This window comes from Mus caroli, unplaced genomic scaffold, assembly GCF_978045245.1.
Source record: "Mus caroli unplaced genomic scaffold, Mus_caroli_1 scaffold_15, whole genome shotgun sequence".
Taxonomy (NCBI): Eukaryota; Metazoa; Chordata; class Mammalia; order Rodentia; family Muridae; genus Mus; species Mus caroli.
Genome location: NW_028227270.1, coordinates 95954264 through 95977102, shown reverse-complemented (window position 1 = coordinate 95977102; position 22839 = coordinate 95954264). Strand labels below are relative to the sequence as shown.

Genomic DNA, 22839 nt, shown 5'->3' with positions numbered 1-22839 from the left:
AGTGGTACAACTTCACTTAAATCACACACACACACGCGCATATATATATATATATATATATATATATATATATATATGCGCGTGTGTGTGTGTGTGTGTGTGTGTGTATATAAACATAGACCACTATGTATCCCTATGGCCCTTTTAGTCCTCCCAGTGTTCCTTATTATTCCGTGTGTCTCTGATCACAGTTTTGTTATCCTTTTTCAGTTGATGGACATTTAGGTTGTTTCCATATCCTAACACTTATGCACAGAGCAGTAGTGAGCACAACTGACACATATGTATGGAGTAGGCTGTTGAGTCTCTTGAGCCTCAGGATGGCATAGCTGGACTATAAAGTCTTTCTCCTCCCTCTTCCTCTCTCTCTCTCTCTCCCTCTCTCTCTCTCATCTATATCTTTTCGTGAACTCTTGTGCTGGTTTTCACAATGGTTGGATCAGCGTGCAGTGAGCGAGGGCTCCACTTTCCCCGAATTCTCTCCAGCATTTGCTGTCAATTCCCCGCCCCCTCCCCATCTTGGTGTTTCTGACTGTGGGAAGATGAAAGTTGTTTCAATTTGCATTTTCCTAATTGCTAAGGATGTTGAACACTTCTTATGATATTTCCTAGCCATGTTTATTTCTTCTTTGAAAGCTTTTTGTTGACCCATAGCCCATTTTTCAAATTGGAGTTTTGTGACAGGTAATATCATTCTTCTACATGTGGACATCCAGTTTTCGAGCATATTTGTTAAAGATATTGTCTTTTCTCCAGTGTGTATTTTTGGCATCTTTTCTCCTATTTTCTCTATTAGCTACATGCTGGTTTTGTTTGTTTGTTTGTTTTGTTTTTGCTAACACCAGGCTGCTTTTGCTGCTGTGGTTCTATACTTGGTTTGAGATGGAAGCAAAGAAGAGGGGAAGGCAGCAGCAGCAGGTGGTCTGCTGCAGAGATGGATGGAGCTGAGACTGGAGGATTAGATTTGGAGGATAGGAGGGAGGGATGAAGGTCTGCCTGCTTTTCTGGCTGGAGTGTCCTATGGGTTCTCAAAGAATTCCTGCTCAAGCTGGGGACTGTCATAAAGTGATGCTTGATGGGAAGAAACAGAGGGGAAGATGGTTGGTACCCATTGAAGTGGGAGCAGGATGAGGCAAGGCTGCAGCAGGCCTTCTGCTACAGAGCTGGGGGTGCAGAGGGGGATTGGGTTAGGAGGAGTAGAGAGAGGGGTGAAGATTTGCAGTTAGACTGATGTTTCCCTGCCCTGTGAGACTGGAGTGTTTCCAGGGGATGCCTGCAGGTATTGGAGGCTGGGATAATGGGGTGAGTGTGGGCAAGGAAGGTTGTTGGAGAACATCCAGATCCACTGGAGACATGAAAGAGGAACAGGAGACTGTGTGGCATGCCACAATCTCATCTGGGGATGAGACTGGGGGATTGAACTTGGAAAGGAGGGAGAGGTGAAAACTTATGATTAACCTACCTGCTTCTCTGACCAGTGTCCTGTGGGTTTCCAGGAGATGCCTGCTGGAGTTGGGGGCTGGAATAAAGTAATAACCTGGGAGGGGAAGATCTGTGCAATCCACTGGAGATGTGGTGTGTGTGTGTGTGTGTGTGTGTGTGTGTGTGTGTGTGAAGGGAGGCTGCAGCAGGGGATCAGATTTGAAGGACTGGAGGGAGAAGAGGTAAAGATCTGTAGTTAGCCTACTTGCTTCCATTGGAGTCCATTTCTGTGGTTTATTACATGTATTGACTTAATGTATGTTAAACCATTCCTGCATCTCTGCTCTAAAGCTAACTTGATCATGAGGATGATCTTTGTGGCACATACTTGTATTTGGTTTTCCAAATGTTTTATTTAATATTTTTGCATCTGTATTCATCAGGAATATTGGTCTGTATTTTTCTTTGTGTGTGCATATCTTTACTTGGTTTGGTGTTAGAGAAATAGTAGCTTTGTAGAAGGAAAGCCTCTTTTTTATGCATGCACGTGTGTGTGTGTGTGTGTAAAGACCAGAGATTTCCTTTGAAAGTTTGGTGAAATTCTGTTGTGAATTCATCAGGACCTGGGCTTTTTCTAGTCAGAGGTTTTCCCTCTCCCAACCCCTTCTTCTTTATGGAGTCGCGTGTGGGCTTGCGCATGCGTGCTTGCTCTCTTATTTTAACTTGCTGGTTTGGGTGAATCTAAAAACCACCCCATTTCTTTTAGATTTTCTAATTTAGTAGATTATAGGTTTCTAACTTATTTCTTCATGATTGTCTGCATTTCTCTTGTGTCTGCTGTACCACTTCCCTGCTCATTTCTGATGTTGTTTACTTGTGTCCTTTTTTTTTTTTTTTTTTTTTTATAGTTGGGCCAGGGTCTATTGATGTTGCTTAACAAAAGATAAACTCTTGTTTTCTTTGTCTCCTTTTCATTGATTTTGCTCTGATTTTTAATATTTCCTCCCATTGGCTTCACTGGGGCTTTTTTTTTTTGTTCGTGTTTTTCTAGATTCTTGAGCTGTCACGTTAAGTCACTTTCTGTGCTCTTCCTGAGTGTTTATGTGGGTGTTAACCACAGTGAATATCCACCTAAGGCTTTTAGTGTTTCCCAAAGACTTTGCTGTGTTTTGCTTTTTGCTCAGTTCCAGGAATTTAAAAATTATTTCTTGATTGTTTTTTCTTTGAGTCATTCATCATTTAGCAATGCATTATCTAATCTACATGAGATCATGTAATTACTAGAGATTTGTTTGCTGTTGGCTTTAAGCTTTATTGCATCAATATTGCATATTGTTGTAAACAGGGATACCCAGAATTATTTCAATTTTTATGAATTTATCAAGATTCATTCATTCCATGTCCCAGGCTGTGGTCTATGGTGGAGAATCATTCATGGACTGCTAAGCAGAACTTGCTGATTAGGTTGTGTTTGGGGCTTAGGGTGCAGATGGGCTAAGGTCAGAAAGACTCACTAGGCAAGGCTGGAGCACAGGATGTCCAGCCTGCCTGAGCCTGGAGGTTAGATATGGCATGGGTAGGCTAAAGCCCAACAGACTTAACAGGCTGGCTCACAGGACCCCAACTGCATTCTTACAGTTCTCAAGTTTATATCATTATCTCAGAACTTCCTCTGAACTGAGATTTATATTTCCAACCATTTATTGGACATGGCTACTAGGATTCCCCCTTTGGCAATGCTGGGGATGGAAGTTAAAGCCTCCTTGTACAAGCAAAGCTAGCTCCCTTCCACGAAGCACACACCTATCCCTCTAAGAGGATTCCTTAAAAAATTATCTTCGTATTTTATTTTGGGTGTATATGTGTTTTACTTACATGTATTTCTATGCATCAAATGTGTATTTTGTGATGTGGAGGCCAGAGTGGAGCATCAGATGCCATGAAATTACAGATGGTTGTGATCTGTCGTGTGGGTGCTAGGAATTGAACCTGGATCCTCTATGAGAATTTTCAATGTGTCTTAAACCAATACTGTCTTGGACTAAGACTTTCCAAGACTTATCATAGCTTGACTTATGGCTCTTTGAGTTTACAAAGGTGTAGAAGCTATACATTTAGTAGAAATTAAACTTCAGACTTTGAACTTTGAACTCCCAGGCTTACAGTATGCAATGCATCTGTCTCTTGCCTTGCTGTGTCACTGTAATTTCCTGCTCCCAGTCACTCTGAGATCACGAGGGAGTAGTTACACTGTGGCGCTACGGTGCTTGGTAGGTTATGCACATCAAATGCACCTAGATGCAGTATATTCAACATGTGATGAACTTATCAGGATTCACCCTGACACAGCAAGAGCATTGGATGTCAAAATCAGATTTGCCATCTCCTTTTCAGACTCTCTCCCTTCCCTTGACTATGTAGTCTTGATGAACAACACAGCCAGCCACAAAGCATTGGGCTTAGAGGCCTCTCCCAACCTTTCCTCTCTTTCATGCCCCATACCCAGTGATGAGGGAACTATATCTTTAAAACTTCTAGAGTGTGGGTCCTGTCTGATGATCCTGTCTGTAGTACCTTCTTCCAGACCTGCTGTATCCTGGACAGGACTGGTCCCCCAGGGCGAGTATGCGCCCCTCCCCCAGCTTGGTATGGGTGCTGCACACAGAGCAGCTTGGGATGGGTGCTGCATGCAGACCAGGATTTGGAAGCTCTATGCTCTCCCTGCAGTGAGTCATCTCCTTTCCAGTTCCTTCTACCAGTCCCACTGCTGTGCCTCTTGCAGGTTGATGCAGGTGGCTCCCATTAGACCCACATTCCAGACTAGGTTCCTAATCGTCCCATTTTGACCTGTCCCCTCACTCAGAGCTGTCACCCTGTAGAGCCATGAGTAATACCTCCATACCGCCTCCTCCACACACAGCCTGTTACAAATCTCTACCCCTGTCTGTCCAGATAGCCATATCTCAAGGACATACTTGTGCACCCTACCCCTTGCATTAAAGCCCCTAAGCTGCTCTTCATAATCTTCATGGTCAAATTCTTGGTGATGGATGTCAGAGCAGGTTTTCTAAAACATGACCTCCTCCTCTTGCCAGCCATATAACCTATTGTTCCCCAGTATTGCAGCAGCTGTGTGAGAGACTTACAGCTTCTAAAATAAAACACTGAGCCTCCTAGCCTTCGGATACGCTGGCATGCCATCCAGACTGCTTCCCTCTGCTCACCAATGGCCAGTTCTCCCTGCCTTTCCATTTACAGCTCCTGTCTGTCCCGCACCAACTCTGACTGTCTCTCTTTAGCTTACCTCTCTACACGCTCTCTTAACAGCTGGGTAAGCACTTGACACATGCATTACCCTGAGCTATGGATTTTCCCATATAACTCTCCTGGAGGCAATAGCGCCTGGAGTTCAGGCCTTGTCCACCTTTCTGGAGTTGGCTCAGCATCTTATCATAACCACCAAGTGAACATATGAACATCCAAAGAATGCTGTGGCTTCCGGCTGCGAGGGAGGAAGTACTCCATTGCTGTGATGGGCTTGAGAGTGCAAAATGTTTTCAGTATTGGTATTTTGCAGACTGGAATTTCCAAGGTCATCTGATGGGAGTTGGGTCAACCAGAGTTATGAACAGGAATTATGAATTTTAGGTCACTTACTAGGTAATTTCAGTTACTGGGGTTGAAGGAGAAGAACAAATCAGTGATTCTGATAAATTGAAACTGATTTTCAGGGTAGGTTTTTAAGGCTAGAAATAAAAAATAGAGCTTTGCCTATCTGCTAGTTTAGGCAAACCTAAATGAATTACTCAGAAGTAATTTATTATCCAGAGCCACATTGACATAGATTTAAAAATTGTATAAAAATTATATAGCTTATTAAGTAAGCCATCACAAATTGTATATGTTAGAAATATATGCTTTAATTTTATATTCTTAAAACTTCTGACTTTGAGGAAAATGTAAAAAAATCTATATAGAAAAAGAACAGTATAAATGTAGACATTAGAGTGAAATTACCCATGTTTTAGAAAAATCAGTAATAACGATCTTTACCTTCTCTCTACACTCAGGATATTCTGCTACATTTATTTAAAGTTAAGACAAAACACATGCGGTTAAAATCAATTCTATGCAAATAGCTGATAGTCAAATTTGTATGTAATTTCATAGCAGATGATAGTTAATGCCCTGCAGTGGGAGTCGGGGAGCAGAAAGAAACAGATATTTCAACCTCAGCCTATGTAAATTCCTAAAGTTATTTTCATGTAGCTTTACAGATGCTGGAGGAAAATGGGACCTGTGATGCTTGTATCGTTGTGGAGAGTTTGGGACTAAGTTATGAGGCTTGATGGTACATACCGAGAAGATTCGTGACTGAGAACCCTTATATCCCTGACCAAGTTAGACATCCTCAGAACATTTGCTGTGCTGGGTGACTTTTTCAGTTTTTCTCATGATGACATGTTTATTTAGAGTTTTGTGTGTGTGTGTGTGTGTGTGCGTGTGCATGCGCGCGTGTGTGCATGTTTGTGTACCATACATATGAGATACGAGGAATACTGTGGCCCCTGTAAGTGTTTGTGGAGAGCTGGCTGAACTTCTCTATTCAGAAGTGTGATTCACGTGTCTCCTCTTCTCTGCTGCCGCCCTGTTTGCTAGCCCTCACAGGGACTGCTTCCTCCTGGTCCCCCTGCTTGGGTGTGTTTTCATTTTCAGTAGTTTATTGTGATGTCAACGGTCTCTATTTATGAAGAGTCAGTTGGAGATTCAATCTATCTCACATATTCAGGTACTTATACTAACATTCAGCTGATGGAAATTGTTTTTCTATCATCTTGTAAATTTTTGTGTAAATTCTGTCTCTGCTGACTGATGTAATGCTTGGACTATTTTCTTATAACTGGGTCCTCCCTTAGAGTATTGCTTTATGTACTCAAAGCAGGAAACTGTTCTTTCCCTACATTGCCCCAGTAATCTACTGGGATTAATAAGATGCATTTAAAACTTAACATTTTGTTAACATTAACACTTTCTCAGGCAATTGTAGTAGTTAGTATATTGGAAGAAAGTATTCACGGCTATCAGCATTTCCCTCACATAGAAAGCTTCTAGCTAGTAAATACCTACAGTTTTCATGAAATATTTAGGACTGGCTATCAGGACATTATTTTGCTTCTAGCTCATCCTGATAATTTCATTTGTTTAAAGCATTAAATATACCAAAGTAGGATGTATAACAGTAAGAATAATTTTAAATAATTCTGTTGATGGGCTTATGGTTAAGAGTCCTTGTTGTAAAACATGAGATTTTGGGTTCACATCCTTAGTGCTAACATAAAAAGCTGGATAAATGGGTTCACATCCTTAGTGCTAACATAAAAAGCTGGATAAATGGGTTCACATCCTTAGTGCTAACATAAAAAGCTGGATAAAGCTATGCACACCTGTGATCTCAGCATGGTGTGAAGATCTTTGAGAGAACCTGTGTCAAGGGAGAAAGTAACAGAGGAGACCTTTCTCTGACCTCTGTACATGTGTGTGTGTGCTCATTTGTACATACATGTACCCAATGACCATACACATGGGGGGGGGGGAGAGAGAGAGAGAGAGAGAGAGAGAGAGAGAGAGAGAGAGAGAGAGAGAATAAATCAGTAGTTAAAAAGTAGTTCTGTTGAGAAAAGCTTATTGTCCTGGAGGACTGATTGCCAGCAGTCACGTGACTGAGTCACAGCGAATCAATTACTCAATCACTATTTTAAATCTGAGGATTGAAATGAGCTGAAATCCAAGGGCCTTGAGTCAGGGGGAGCTCTGGTCTCAGCTGTGCTCACTGGACGCCTGGGACTCAGCGTTTCGTCAGGAGAAGCAGACTCGTGTTTCCCATGGACACTACCCTGAGATGCTCTCCCTACCTCAGAAGCACTGATGGTTTGTGTTTTAGGCAAGCAATCTCGTAAGAGATCAGTGAAAAAATAATCCAGAAGCATTTTATTTTTCCTGGAGTGTTCGCTGTTGCTTCACAGTGTACTATGCACTAAAACGTCCATCCATGACACGAGGAGAGAAGACGGGAGCTGGACTCGGGGTGGGGTGTGCATCCAAGCATTGAGTTCCATCCTCGGAGGAGGAGTTGAATGAGAGCAGTATTGTGCACCGAGTCCATCCTTGCTCCTCAGTTTCTCCGCAAACAGCTTTTATTACAAAGGTTTCAGGCAGAGGGAATATTAAAATATTGAATATCTTTTCTTCTGGCAGTGGAGATGACATTTGCATGCTGTAGGGGGTTGGGAAAGGCGGGTAACAACACTGTTGTGGGAAGAAAACAAAGGACCAGAGGCTCAAGGAAGGGTTTTCTGTCCACTGTGTTCTTGGTAGTGGATGGAGATGAGGGTCTGAGATTCCTGCACTTGTCTTTGCAAAGCAGGTTTCTGCTGGAATTAGAAGGGGGTGGTTTCCTCTGGACCATTATTTCTGGACCTATGAGGCATTAGCTACCTCTGACTGCTGTAACACATGACCCCATACTTGGCCCAAAATAACACCGAGGGTACTATAGTTCCAGAAGCCACACTTCCAACACAGAGCTCACTGGGCTCACAATCCAGGAAAGAATTGCATCTTGGGCTATTCTGGCTTGCAGAGGCTGTGTGTTCTTGCTAAAGGCTCCCTTTTGCTTTCAAAGCCAGCGAGAGCACCTGGATTCTCTCTCACTTTCTGGTCCAAATTCTGGCTCCCCCTTTCACCTTCAGGTCCCTTGATAACCGCTTTGTATTCACACCAGACTCAGCCTGTGAAATCTTACTTCTATGTCCCACACACTGTAAGGTGGCCACAGTTTCCCTGTATTCTGATGTGGGCATCTGGCAAGGTCCAGGGAGAGGACTGTTTAAGCTTTGACATAATAATTCATCCATCCCAGTCAAGGCTGCACCTCAATCTTTTTGATCCTCTCTATTCCTCTTGACCCCATCTCTGTTCACACGCTATACTACCAAGTGTGGCCAGCCTGGGAGAAAGGCCTGTTAGGACAGAGAATGAAACGAGTGTGTGTGTGTGTGTGTTTTTTTTTTTTTTTTTTTTTTTACGAGTGTGTTTTTAAGTGGTTGGCTCTTCACATGTACAAGTGTAACTCAGTGTCCAATCATTCTTCCAACAATCTTTTTTTGATGTCTGTGCTGGGTTCTGTTCATCGATGGAGGCAGAAGTGATTGAGCTGGACGCACCCTGCTCTCCGCTTTGGGAGGAAGTGAAGGACAGGAAGTTGGCAAATCAATGAGCACCAGGCAGAGCACAAGAAGGAGACTCTGTGTTCTGGCTGCGGGCATCGCAGTGAAGGACGCTTCTACGAGAACAGAATGGCAAGGCATACTCATTAAGTGAAGAGGGACAGAGGGTGTGGGAGGTACAAAGCCACATGACGGTAGTGGGGTTTCTGTTGGGGACAGAACGAAGGTCAGTGTGTGTGTGTACGGGAAAGGGAATCCGTATGGCATGCTCGTACACAGCTCAGCTGCCCAATCCCAATAAAAAAATTATTTTATTTATTTAATGTATGCAAGTACACTGTAGCTGTCTTCAGACACACCAGAAGGGGACATCGGACCCTATTACAGATGGTTGTGAGCCACCATGTGGTTGCTGGGAATTGAACTTAGGACCTCTGGAAGAGCAGTCAGTGCTCTTAACCGCTGAGCTCCAGCCTTCCAATCCCAATTCTTTACACCATGGTGAGAAATTTGTGTTCTAAGGTGTGATGGAAGGGTGTTGGAGGGTTTCCAGGCTGTGGGATGAATTAAATAGTGTGTGTGTGTGTGTGTGTGTGTGTGTGTAGAGGCCAGAGAGTAACCTCTGGTGTCTTCACCATTTCACAAGAGTTTCCCACCTTGTTTCAGTCTCTCACTGAACCTGGAGCTCACTGATTTGGCTAATTAGCTGGGTAGTGAGCCCTGGGGAGCCTCTAGGATCTGCCACACCTGGCTGCTGCTATTGTCTCCCCCCCTCCCCCTCCCCCTTCCCCCTTCCTTCCCCCTTCCCTTCTCCCTCCCCTTCCCCATCCTCTTCCCCTTCCTGATTATCTGTTTAACATGGGTGCTGGAGTGTGGTCTTAGATCCTTGTGCTTGTGTAAACTGAGCCATGTCTCAAGCCCAAATTAAATAATTTTTATTTTAGTCTTTTAATTAAAACTTTATTTTGGAGAACTTGTATAACAAAACAAAACAAAAGAAAACAAAAACACCCTCATGCCATGAGATTAGCAAAACTCAAAGTCAGTGAAGTTCTGTATAGATAGAATGGCCATTCTGACATCATGGGACTTGGGTTTGTATGATACACTTTCATTACCAGTTACATTGTGATGTACTTATCCACCTCTCTGCTGTGCCCCTCCCCCATGAGACAAATCGACAGCAGAGTTAGAACTAGAAGAGTATTGAGTTTGACTTCCCTGTTGTGACATGTCTTCCCCTGCATTCCATTCGTGGCTTCTAGTATTGCCTCCCTCTTGGAACCCTGGTCATCAGGATTCTGACTGACAGCTTCAAACGGGACCTCTCATGCCTATCAGCCCAGAAGGGAAGATTCATTTAAACCACAAGGAGAACAGGGTTTAAACAGGGTAGAAGTGGCTGGAAGAGAGAAACAGCAGGAGGGGAGCTTTGATTAGGGAAATAAATACAGGAGAAAGTGAGGAGGTTAAATAGCAATAAAGATATCTGGAAAAGTCACAGTGTGTCATAGTATTGTTTATTTACCTAAATTTTCACAGAAATTCATATAAAAATATGTATATGTGTGTGTGTGCACGTGTGTGTGCACGTGTGTGTGTGTGTGTGTGTGCACGTGTGTGTGTGTGTGTGTGCACGTGTGTGTGTGTGCACGTGTATGTGTGTTTACTTTTACTTTTGAAGACAACATGAATGCCCCATCTTCCCCACAGGTACATGCACACTGAAATTCTATTACAGATAACATGTGTAGACCAGAGTTTGATGTTTACATATTACTTATATTATTTGGTATTGTCAGTTTAGCTTGACAAACATTTTCTCAAACCTGCTGTTTGAAGGCAGCCATTGTGGCACTAGGACTTGCAAAGACAAAAGCAGTGGCCTCCACCTGAAGGATTTGTAGAACATCAGGGACCAAAACAGAGTAAGGAATAGAAGTTGATAAACAAAACAATGATTTATGAATAAAGACTGTGAGATGATGGGTTCCTGGGAGGGAATAAATAACTGGTTCTGTTTGGCTCTGTGGTCCGGAGTGGCACTGGAAGTGATCTTTATAGAGTATTAACATTGGGTGTAATTTGAACTGAGGGTTAGATGATACTAGGACTTCTGTAAGGACAAGAGAGAGAACATGAAGTGGATGGACATGGTGATGTAGGCTATGAAAGAATCCAGGCACACCCTACTGATGTACATTGTCTAGGACAGGAGATGAAGCTTTGGCAGATGTAGGGGAGGCTCTGTCAATGGAGTACAAAGTAGGAGAGATAAGATGAGGGCCAAGGATACAGGATAGTCCTTTGGGCATGATTAATCAGATGGTAAGAGTTGGGGTGGGAAGGGAGATAGCAAGGTGAGATTTCCTTAACCAGGAGGCAGGAGGGGAATCCAATGATATACTGCAGAGGGAGATGGTACAGTTGCATCCTGTGCTCAGAGAGAACAGTATGGAAAGGAACAAAACATCCACAAAGTGTTTGGAGCAGTGGCACGTGAGGAGGGGGCATTAACAGGAAGGGGATTGACATGTGAGAAGAGTAAGCCTGGAGCTTGCTTTTCGCCTTACTTTCAATAAATGCTCACTGTGAACTTAGTGTGTACAGTGCTCCAGGCTTACTCTTAGAAAACAAGATTCAGAAGAGAGATATTTGCTTCTGCTGTGTACACAGAGAGGGAGGTAGCACTTGCCTGTGGGTTCTCCTCTACCAGGGGCTGAAACTCCACAATCTGCTTCCTAATTCCAGAGTGGCATTTCTTTACTAATCTCAATGCAGTTACACATCAATCAACTTCTCACAATGTCTCCTATCTGTTCCAAGATCCGATCTGTATTAGCAATTATGGCACAGTCTCACCATACTTTTAATGTTTTCAAGTAATACTTAATGTCTTGATAAATTCTCATGATATAATTTTAAAGTACATAGTGACTTATACATTTCAAGTTTTATTTGTTTGAGAGAGAGAGAGAGAGAGAGAGAGAGAGAGAGAGAGAGGAGAAGACAAGGAAGAAAAAGAGAAGTAAGAGGAGGAGGGTGTTGGAAAAAGTTGGCAATTGCTGTCTCTGGACCATGAGGTATTGGAAGGGATTTATTTCCTTCCTTGTCTAACTTTCCCAAACTGTATACATGTTATATCAAGATGAATAACAGCACTACTTTTAAGAAATGCATGTTCCCTAAGAATGTATAGCACCACCAAGTTAGTAACATTTATAATGAGAATGAATTAGCATCCCAGTGGGCTCTCCCCTCTGCTACTGGCTTTGGTTTCAGTTGAGCCTGGTAGACATTTCACTCCACTCCAGCCCTCTTCCCTGATGCCAGAGGAAACAGTTCAGCTGCTGCCCTCTTACCTATGAGACCCCTGGCCCCTGAGCAACTTTGCACTGTTCAGTGTCTCTCGCTTTGTTGGGCTGTGAGCAGCCACAGGGAGCAGATTACATCAGTGTGAGTGCTCTACCACTGACCTACATCCCAGCCTAGGAACTAAGTCTCATTCATGTCTTACACTACAGTGTTGGTGTCTTATGTATGGTTATTCCTCAACAAATGTCAACATACATTTTGCATATAGTTAAGATTGACCTTGGACCTTTAGCAATGTGTGGTGTCACGTGGCATGCATTAAGTAATTTTTCTAACAGTCATGCCTTTGTTACAGAAGACAGGAACAGTTTCTAGGCTGCAGGGATAATCAAACACTGGAGTAGCGTAAAGGAGGTAACATTTCCATCCTTGGGGAGCCTTAAAAATTAGGCAAAGAAGACATCTGTGAGTGTGTCTGAAGCACTAAATCTGTCTGGAAGCAAGTAGACAGACAGAATGACAGATGGCTCTAGGATTTGATTACTGGGACTGGAGAAGGGAAGGCCCCCCCGAGGGGAGACATTAAAAGTTCTTCAACAGAGCTTTCTGCTTTGCAAAGGGAAGCAAGTTGCAGGAGCTTAGCTAAATCCCTGGGGGTTTAGGTCTCTTCTGTTGTCAGAGTTTAAAGCCACAGGTTGTGAAAAATCCTGTAGAAATCTGCAAAGCTAGAGCATGCTGATTTTCTGCAGAAAGTCCACTGTGTGCATGAGCCTGTTGCAATAAAAACAGGATTCCCTCCCCTCAGTAAAGAGAAGCGCTTGCCTACATTATATTGAATGCATAGCATTCTCCAGGGAAATGGAAACTCTTAAATGTATTGTAACACAGGGAACATTGTCACTGATTGCTGGGTAGGAGGGGACTGGGGTCCAGCCAGGAGGCTTTTCCATGTCTGGGGACTGGTGGCACTAGTCAGCAGCAGTGTGTGAGCAGGCAGCCACTCCCACAGAGCTCTGCTCTCCTTCCTCTGGCCACCGGACCTCCTTTCAGTTAAAGCATAATGATTGGGGCCCAGGATCTTTAAGTCCTAGCGGTGTAAGAGGAACTGAAATATACATATCCCTCTTTTAGGTATTTTACTGTAATGTCAGCTTTCAGCCACACGATGTCACGATTGGATTTTGATTTTTTTTCACATGAGTTTGTCTCCACAGGTGAAGGCATTTTCAAAGCTGGAGCAGAGAGATCTGAAACAAGGGGGGCAGCAGAAGTTCAAGAAGATGAAGACACCCAGGTTGAGGTTCCAGTGGACCAGGTAATCTTCCTGCCTCTAAACATTCACAGAACCCAGCAGTGATGGCCTTGTTACCCCCTTCCCCCCTACACTCAGGTGCCAAGAGGTCAAATGACTTCTGAGGTATACCAAGTTCTTCTTGGTACTCCTCCAGAAAATATCCACCTGCCTCTCTGTTCAATGTGCAAGTGCTATGTTCTTAATAAGCAGTACAAAACAGAGGGAGCTGGACGTGAGCCGCAAGCTCACAAAGTCCGATTTAAAAACGAAGCACTGGCTGGGAATTTTAATCTTAGGAAAAAGTCATTTTCTAAAAGAAAATGTGTTTTAAAAATGCCATGATATTCTCTCCTTCAGGGTCTTCAATATTTTTTGTGGTTAGATTTCTCTTCTTCTTTTGTAAAGGAACTGCTCACATAAATAGAATTCAAATGGTTTCTATGTGTGTAGTAATGTCCTTTCCTAGGCCAGGGGAACAGTGGACTTATTTGTGTTACAGGAAGGTATGCTAACAGAAGAAATTAAGACATGTTAATTCTGGCTAACTTCAAGAAGTAAGCCAGTTATCCATGTGCTTATGTGTGCTCATATGCCCAAGCCCCCCCCCCCCCCGTGTGTGTGTGTGTGTGTGTGTGTGTGTGTGTGTGTGTGTGTAGGTCAGAGGTAGACACTGAGAGTCTTCCTCAGTTGTTTTCTGTCTTACTTTTGAGACAGGGTTTCTCATCAAACCTGGAGTTCACTAGTTTGGTTAGATGAGCTGGCTGGCAAGCCCCTCCTGCTGGCAATCCACCCATCCCTGCCTTCTCAGCACTGGGTCAAAGATGTGTGCCCTGCTCAGCCTTTCCTGTGGGTTCCGGGCATCTGAAATCACCTCCTCATGCTTGCTTAGCAGGCTCTTACCACTGAGCCAACTCCCTAGACCCTATCATGCATTTTTTTTTGTTTATAGTAATTCCTTATTAAATTTGAATTATATGAATTACAGCATAGTTCTCTTTCCTTCACTTTTTTATTTTTTACACTGAAAGATTTTACAGAGTTCATATTATTAATACAGTGAACCTTTGAAAGCCCCACTGTATGTACCAAAATGAGTTCACACATAGGAGTCCACTTGTATTCTAAAGGAGATTATAAATAAGGCAGCAGCCTGTCTAATCCAACTATTGTACCTGGTACCATCAGTGTACACATTACATTGCTTTGCTATATCAAGCCTGGCTCCATATTGAAATAGCTTGGAGAACTTAAAAAAAATATTGATACCTGTGACCAAAAGAAATAAATTAATAAAAGACTCCCTGTTGTACTTTTTAATACGATCATTACAATTATAACTGGAGGGCTGGGGTTCAGTGTGAAACTCTGGAGAAAGGTAGAAGTCACTAGGAATTGCCATGTGTCCTGTGACTATTGTGTGCTATTTCCTTCTCTAAAAGCAAATTTCACAATAAGGCAGGTCCACAAGCGATCTTCCTACGTGTGTTTGTCTTATCAGGGTGGCAGTGAGACTGACTTCTGATTATTCTCCCATACTTCCTGCATGCATTCTTCCCAGTGAAAATCCTGTTGTGCTAAACTTCACAGATTTCAAAAATCCAATTTATTTTCTAGGATTTGCTCTCACTAATAATTTTTCATAAACCCCAGTTGTAGTTTTTTCCCCCCTGGGAGAAAACAGAATTTTAAGTCTTGTGTGAAACCATAATTAAATATTATATTTTTGGACAAAGAAGAGTAATCATGTATGCACAAAATTTATTAGTTGTCAAAGCTAAGACTAATTTATATTCTAAAGTCAAAACCTCTTCTCAAGCAATGTGTGCAGTTATGAGGGGCATGTGTTTGCCTAGGTGTTGTGTGCTTTGGAGAGAGGGGCATGGGGAGGGAGGATGGATCTCCTATGTCATTGGATCAGCCTTGCATCTCAGTGTCTGGTTTCTTATTGGACATGTGGAGATAGCTGAGAAAAATGCAGCCTGGGGAGTGAGAGACAAACAACTAATGGGCAAGAAAAGCACCAGGAGACTGAAGGACCTGGAGGAGAGACAGCCGGTGACAGAGGCTCCTCCGTGCTTCCCTCTGCCCTGTTCCACGCAGTGCTGGGATCCTCAGTCGAGTTTGTTCCACAGTGAGCACCAGGTGCTAGGGTCGGTGTCAGAGCCTCTTCTGTATGTTAGATGGCTTTAATCTGAAGATTGCATGAAGCCAGTGAGGGTGTGGAATGATAATCACCAGTGGCACCCTCTCCATAACAGTAAGAGCAGCTCTGAAGACCACACCCATTTGTGGTACACAATAAATATCAGCCACCTTTCATCAGGTGCCTACTAAGGGCTGAGAACTGCACGGCTCTTCTCTGGATAACTGTAGTGATCACTAGGCAGACAGACCTACCATCCTCATTTTCCATGAACACACACATATATGTACATATATAAATGCTGATAAATATGCACATATACACACACATCTAGACACATACATGTATGTGTGTGAATGTGTTGTCTGTGTACTGTTTTCACCATGTGGGTGGGCCCCAGGGATTAAGGTCTTCATGCTTGGCAGTAGCACCTTTCCCCGTTGAGCCTTCTCACCCTCTCCCTCAGTCTTTTCAAAGATGTTTGTATAATGAATGGTCTTGGACATACATAAAATAATCCTGTCATCTCAAATATTATGTATCTAATCTCTTGGTTTTATTTTTATTTATTTTTTACAATTTAGGTATTGTTTATTAAACCTTCTACCTAATGACTGTGGGAACTAGTTATTCGAATACTCCTCCTTCCTCCCTCCCTCCTCTCTCCTCTCTCCTAGCCATAACAAGTCAACACAAATATACAAGCATTCCTTACTGGGCAGGGACTCTCCCAGTAAGTGTTATATACTCTGAGCCCCACCTATTGGTATTCTCACCAGGGCTGCCATATCGTTAACTTCCAGACACTTTCATACTTCTGAATGTTCTTTCCCCTGCTTTGCTATCTGTGGATGTATGTGCTACATGTAGTTGATTGTATGCATGCACTCATGGGTATGTGTGAAGCTGGAAGGGTTTTTTTTTTTTAAGCAAAGGTGTCTCACTAACCCTTGAGCACATTAGTTTATATAACTGAGCCTCAGGGACTCTCCAGTCTCTGACTCCCCCTGCCCACAATTCTAGGTTGATGCCGCATATGTGCCTGGCTATTAAGTGGTGCTAGGACTCTGAGTCAGGTCCTCAGGCTTGTGAAATAGCCACTCTAACAACTGCACCATCTCCCCAGCCCCGAGTGTTCTTTTTATAGTGTACTATTCTTGTTTCATGGATGTGGCATCTTCCCTTCTCCAAATCCTGGTGCTCTGCTGTTTCTAGTGTGGTTCTTAGGAGGTTTTCTTCTTTGTTTTTCTGTTTTGATTTCTGCCTTAGTGCTTTGTGTGTGTGTGTGTGTGTGTGTGTGTGTGTGTGTATTAGTAAGGACATTGCATAGGCAGAGTTTACCAGCAGGAGAGATCCAGGGCAGTGTGCTTGACTCTCATTATTTACAGAAAGAACTTCTCTAAGTTTTGGTAGCTTTGGTATTGCTCTTCTGGTTTTTATGAGAACAGACTTTAGGTATTTACTTTGTTAGTGTGAGCGTAGTGCTGAGCAGTTAGGTCCTGAGGGTGAAAAGGGGACTTTGGATTCTTACCCAGAGACTAACTCTAGCTGGCTTTGGTACAGGGGGCATGTACCTATTCTTTACCTTTCCTTTATGCATGTTTGAGTTTTCTTACAGCTAATCTTTTTTTTTGGACATACAGTCATCAAGTTTATTACATCTCAATTTTTGTTGCTATTATTTCTTTTTTATGGTTGGGTTTATTTAAAAATTCCCTTTACTGATACTTTGGAGGGTCATTCGGAAGATGTCAGAGGGCAAAACAAAACAGAATGTTCAATTTAGAGTGCTCAGCTTGAAATTACTTTCATCCGAAACTGTCTTTATTTAATCTACGCTAGGGATGGAGAGCTGATGGCCTATGACCGGATTCCCAAGGAGTTAGGATGGAGAGCTGATGGCCTATGACCGGATTCCCCAGGAAGTGGTTAGTGGCCAACCTGGAGTAGACTGTGCCTGCATCTGTTGGCATGCCACATAGTTTTCAGCCAGTTCTCCCTGTTCTCCCACACTTGTCCCAAGTTAAGCCTTTATATTTCCTGCCCAGCCCCTTGGGAATTAGTTTCAGCTGTGACTACTGTTTACATCTGCAAACCGCAATGCCATTTCAAAGGCTCTATAGCCAGTCCAGAAGTACATCCAGAAAACAGGGGTTTTGAAATCTGAACCCTCAGATTTCCTGGCTTGGTTTATCACTGACTCTACCTGTTTCTTGGAGATAACTAGCAATCACCTGCAGCTTCTTCCAGCAGGACGCAGGGCTTACAAAGTATCCAGTTTTCATATACAGCAACACAACCCCGACTCCTCTTCAATCAAGTGCATTTACTAAACAGAAGTGTAAAACCTTTAGAACCAAGGGGAACCTGGATGCAATTTTTTATTTTGTCACAGAAGAAACAAAATCCTCATTAGAGAGAGTCATTCTTCCACAGAAACCCCACCTGCTGCTGACGCTGTTGGCACAGGAGGAGTCCAGAGGCTTCTGGGTTATAGTTCTCTTAGACCCTCAGGAAGGGCAGTGGAGAGATTGGGAGCTTCTGATTTTTCCATAATTGGTCCCATCTTCTACCTGAGCACAGGGCCACTCAGTCTTGGCGAATGAAAGGAATTAGAACTACAAGTTGAGTGGTACTCCCTGTATCCCAGCCACAGGTCTGTGGTGGATCAAGTTCCTGCTGGTGCTGTGAGCATCCCAGACACAGGGAGCATTAGGCTGAGGGTGAGCAAGACCCCTAACCTTCTGTGGGCTCACCGGAAATGGGGCTCTTAGTGAATCCGTGTTTGTAGATTTATGTTTAATTGAGAGAAATGGTGTTAAACATTAAAAGTAGCCTGTGGGGATTTCCATGAAAATGAAAGAAAACCAACATTTCCTTTTAAAATGAGAAAACTTACTGTGTTCTCCCTCCAGTGATGACTTCATAATCTCACACTACTCAGATACTTCTGGTAAACTACATTTTCATATGGGCGTTACAGGAGCTCAGAGCTCTCCAGGGCCTGGGTGACAGCCTCTGGACCTGGGCTCATGCCTCTGCAGATAATCACCATTTCTGTGGTCTTTGTGCCCTCAGAAAATGTCACTCCCCCTCCTCCATGAAAGTAAGCCAGAAAGCGGAGAAGAAGAAAGCAGTACTTAGCTATCATGAAAAATTGAAACTGATTATTTCCAAATACCTCATTCAACTTGGTAGGAGATGATTTTAGTTTCCATGGGAACAGAAATAAAAACAAGCACGATAATTTCTGTACTTCCACTGACTGCTAGTGCCTCTGCCATAAAGAACAGAAATACCTTGTATTCCATAGCGAGCAGCAGACCTGCACACAGGGCCACGCTGCCCCTGCGGGGGCAGGCAGTAGTTCCCTGGGAGCCCAGCGGGCCCTCCGTGTTTATTGATCCAGCTCTTCAGTTTCTCCCCGTTTCTCTCCAGTGGTGTTTTCAAGGTGGGAGTAACGCTGTTCAGGAAAGGGGGCAGAGAGAACACCTGGACTGGAAAAGTCTATGTATTTTACATAGCTGACATCTTAGCACTTGAAGATAGAACTCACAGGTGTTGATGTCAATACAATAAATGAGGGCACCTTTTTCTCAGTGGGCTGGGAATCAGCCAAAAAACCTGAATGCTGTGAGGATATAGCCCCAGTGACAACCAACCTAGACTTTCCCCAACTTTTCATACACATCAAGTGCCTGCTCAGAGTGTGAGAAACTAAGTAGTAAGATGTGATGTGGGCAGATCTGGGCAGCAGTTACTCAAAATGTCATTGCCAGTGTCAGGTTAAAGAGGAAATCTGCTCTAGCTCCTCTACTAACAAGTATCAAGGGCAATTACTAAGATATATTACATTATACATTATGTGATGTGTAATATACTACTAATAAAGTATGTGCTTTTTAAAAGGCAAAAGTTGATTTTCATATGCAGAGCTCTGTGTTTAAGAGTCTGAGGTGTCTGTGATTGTACACCTGTATAGTATGTATACACTTCTCTAACTCACGAACTTCATGTGCTCTGAATGAATGCCAACGAGCCTGGGAGACTGGGCCCACAGATGTTTAAGTGACTTCTGCACTCATGGTTATGTGGTTATGTGACGCATATTTCAAATAGAGTAGAAGGAATAAATCTCTAAACTCCAGTGAAACACAATTGTGCCTTATGTATAGTATCGTGCAATTACTCATAGGCATGAGCTCGTTGTGAAATTTTGAGATATGTATATCCCTGAGAGAAACGGTTTCCATATGAAAACCTGTTTTCTGAAAAATTGAGTCACAAACCGACTAAAATTTGATGTAAGTGTCGGGTAGAGGACACGATTATGGGAAAAACTCTTTCCGAGTCACTGTGCTCGCAAGTCTGTGTTCCTGACCCAAAATTATCCCATCCACAGTCATCTCTTTTATTTTTCTCCAGATCCCAACCAATGGGCTGACAGGTTTAGGATAAAAATGTAGCTTTCTTTTAAAGAGGCGTCATCACAACTAGAACGCCTGCTTTAATGTGACACATTGGAGACCAGGCTTGCTGCTCATGTGGTCTAGAACTCTGTGGTGGTGTCTCCAATGGGTCCAGCAGGGATGGCGTCAGCAGTGGAGGTGTTACCAGGTACTGAGTGCTAAGGCTTCTGACTCGGAACCTGATGCTCACGATGTGTGAGTAACCGCTTCAGAGCAGAATTCTATTTTGCTCTCTAAACTCTTCATCTCAGGAAGCGGTAGGGAAAATTTACTGAATTCTGTCTTCTTCCATATCTGCAAATTAGGATAATAACAGTGTTATTCTTGAATCTCTGTTGAAGGTTAATGTGAATGCCATTATGCATATGAGATGCATAGAACATGACACCAGGCACCAGGAGAGAGCTTGATAAATGTGCGTCTCTCTCCTCTTCATCAGCGAGTTCCCAAGGCAATTGTTACCCCTTTACCTCATTAAAGACTATGAACATCATCACTAGTCTGCCACAGTGGGTTTAGAAATGGATAAGAGAAGGCCTCTGTTGAATGATTTCCAGGGGTCTCCACAGAGGAGACTGACATTTCTCCCATCATTCCACAATCATGCCAGTATTTGGGAGGTGGGAAGAGGCTCTTTTTCTGGTTAGCAATTTTGTGTTCGCTAATTTTGTATGACCTATAATTAGATGATTAGAGTCCTAAAGGAATCAATGAATACATGGAGAGGGTGCCTAGCAGTGAGTGATTCCACCTGGAGGAGCCAGGCAGCTTCCTGGAGTGGCTGTGCTAATTGTGGGAAAGATGCACTATCCATGCACAGACATAAGGAACAGTTTGGATACTGGTTGTACAGCGGAGCGGACTAAGGATATTTTTTGTGTATGTTTCTTTCTTAGAGGATTCTCCTCACATTAAATTTCAATCAGGGAAAGGCTCCATTTATCCTTCTCAATTAAGGATCTCTCTCTCTCTCTCTCTCTCTCTCTCTGTCCTCTGTATATGTGTGTGTAGGGAAGGGAGTAGTACTCAGGTAGTGAATGAGTGGACTAGGGTTGCTAACACAAAGAACCACAATGGGAGTGGCTTAAGCAGCAAGAATCTTTTCTCTTTTTGTTCTGGGGGCTGCAAATCTCCAATCAAGATGATGATCTGGATGTCCTGAGGCATCTCTTGGGCTTGCAGATCACTGTCCCCCTGCGGTCCTCACTCAGACTTCCCTCTGTCTCTGCAGTTATCCTCTTTCTTTAAGGATACCCATCACATGCCGTTCAGGACCACAAATGGCTTCGCTTTGACTTAGTCACTTCTTTAGAGACTATCCCCAGGTTCAGGGGCTAACATCAGTTTATGAGTTGCAGTGGGAGGCCAGAGACACAGTTGAGTCTGAAACTATGAGAAAACTGAGTGTATCTCTGATTTCATGCTACCCAAAAGATCCCGGAGGTAATAGAGTGAGAGGATGAAGTCAGCTTTTAATGCCTGCATTTGTTTTGTTTTGTTTTGTTTTTGGACAGGATTTCTCTGTATCACCATGGCTTCTGTAAGACCCGGCTGGCCTAGAACTCAGAAATCTGCCTGCTTCTGCCTCCCAAGTGCTGGGATTAAAGGCGTGTGCCACCACACCCAGCTAATGGCTGCATTTGTAAAAGGCATCACCAGTGAGAAGCTGGGCAGAAGCAGAGACAGGATCTCTAGCTCTGTGTTCAGAGGGAACTTGTGTTTCTTTATCTTTTTTTGATGTAGAAAGGTGTTGCAATCTCCGGTCCCAGAAAGCTGGGACACTTTCCCTCTGTCTCATTCTCTACCTTGGGGATAATCACATTAGCCTGTTGGGAAGTGAAATGTAAAATACTTTGAGAATAACAGCATGCTGCCTGGGGGTGTGCATCAATGGCCACAGCAATGTGGAGCAATTTGTTACCTAAGAGCTGCTGCTGTTGATTTCGGGAAGAGACCTTTGCTGTCTCTCTCCTGGCTTACGTCTCCACTGCTTTAGGAAGCAGCAGGTTGGAAACAAGTATGCTTTGAGATTGCAACTTTGTTGCCGAAAGTGTGCGCTAGAGATCTTGAACTACTAGTGGGTGCTGCTGAGAGGGAGGCAGATTAGCTTTTGAACACTGTACCTAACCATCCCAAAGGGCTCACGTCACACGCCACTTTTCATTTTAGTCGCTCACTAAGTGACTTAATCTCTTTTTCATTACATTTTAAAATTATTTGTGTGTATGTGCACGGACAAGTGTGTGCTGCAGTCCAGGTGTGGAGATGAGAAAACTACTTGTGGCAGTCAGTTATGTCATTCCACAATATGGATTCCATGGATGGAACCTATGTCCTCAGGCTTGGCAGCAATCACCTTTACTCACTGAGCCATTTTGTAGTCCCACGTGGCGTAATCTGAAAGCCACTTTTTGTCTTTATGTGAATGAAAAAGTATACAGCTCTAGGAGAGCCCCGAGGAAATGAATTTGTTCATACAACAGTGTAAGGTCTGTATCCTCCCCGCCCCTTTTGAGACAAAGTTTCACGTATTCCAGGTTGGCTCAAATTTACTATATAGTTGAGGATGGCCTTGAACTTCCTTGTGCCTCTACCCCCTGAATGTTGGGATTAGAAACATGTGTCACAGCACCCTTTACTACATCTGCTTTTATTCAGCTCTGGGGTTTGGAACCAGGGTTTTGAGCGTACTAGGCAAGCACTTTACCAACTGAGATTTTGCCTATGCGCACTTACCCTTTGCCTGAGCCATCCTCACCTTCAGAGGGGACTGAAAACTTTCTGAGCTTCCTGAGTCTGGGGTATGGCTACCTTCTTGAGTTTTACCAACCTCTCTCCCCTCAACAGAAGTGAATGCTTCAGTTGGGATGAAACAGCTACACAAGGAGGCCCTGGATAACTGCCATCATAGAGAGGAGGGTGACTCTCTTTGCAGGACCTTACCACAGTTTAGGTTTTAATTATGTGTGT

The 22839-nt window shown here is 43.3% G+C and overlaps 1 protein-coding gene across 3 annotated transcripts in view; it reads left to right on the top strand.

The window, feature by feature from the left end:
- The window catches only part of Dcdc2 (doublecortin domain containing 2), a 169534-nt gene that overhangs the window by 126878 nt on the left and 19817 nt on the right, over positions 1–22839 (top strand). For all 3 annotated transcript variants that reach the window (XM_029468605.2, XM_021180583.3, XM_085831200.1), the window contains one exon: positions 13178–13278. In XM_029468605.2, coding sequence (XP_029324465.1) covers positions 13178–13278 — 101 coding nt within the window. The remainder of the gene's footprint in view (positions 1–13177; positions 13279–22839) is intronic.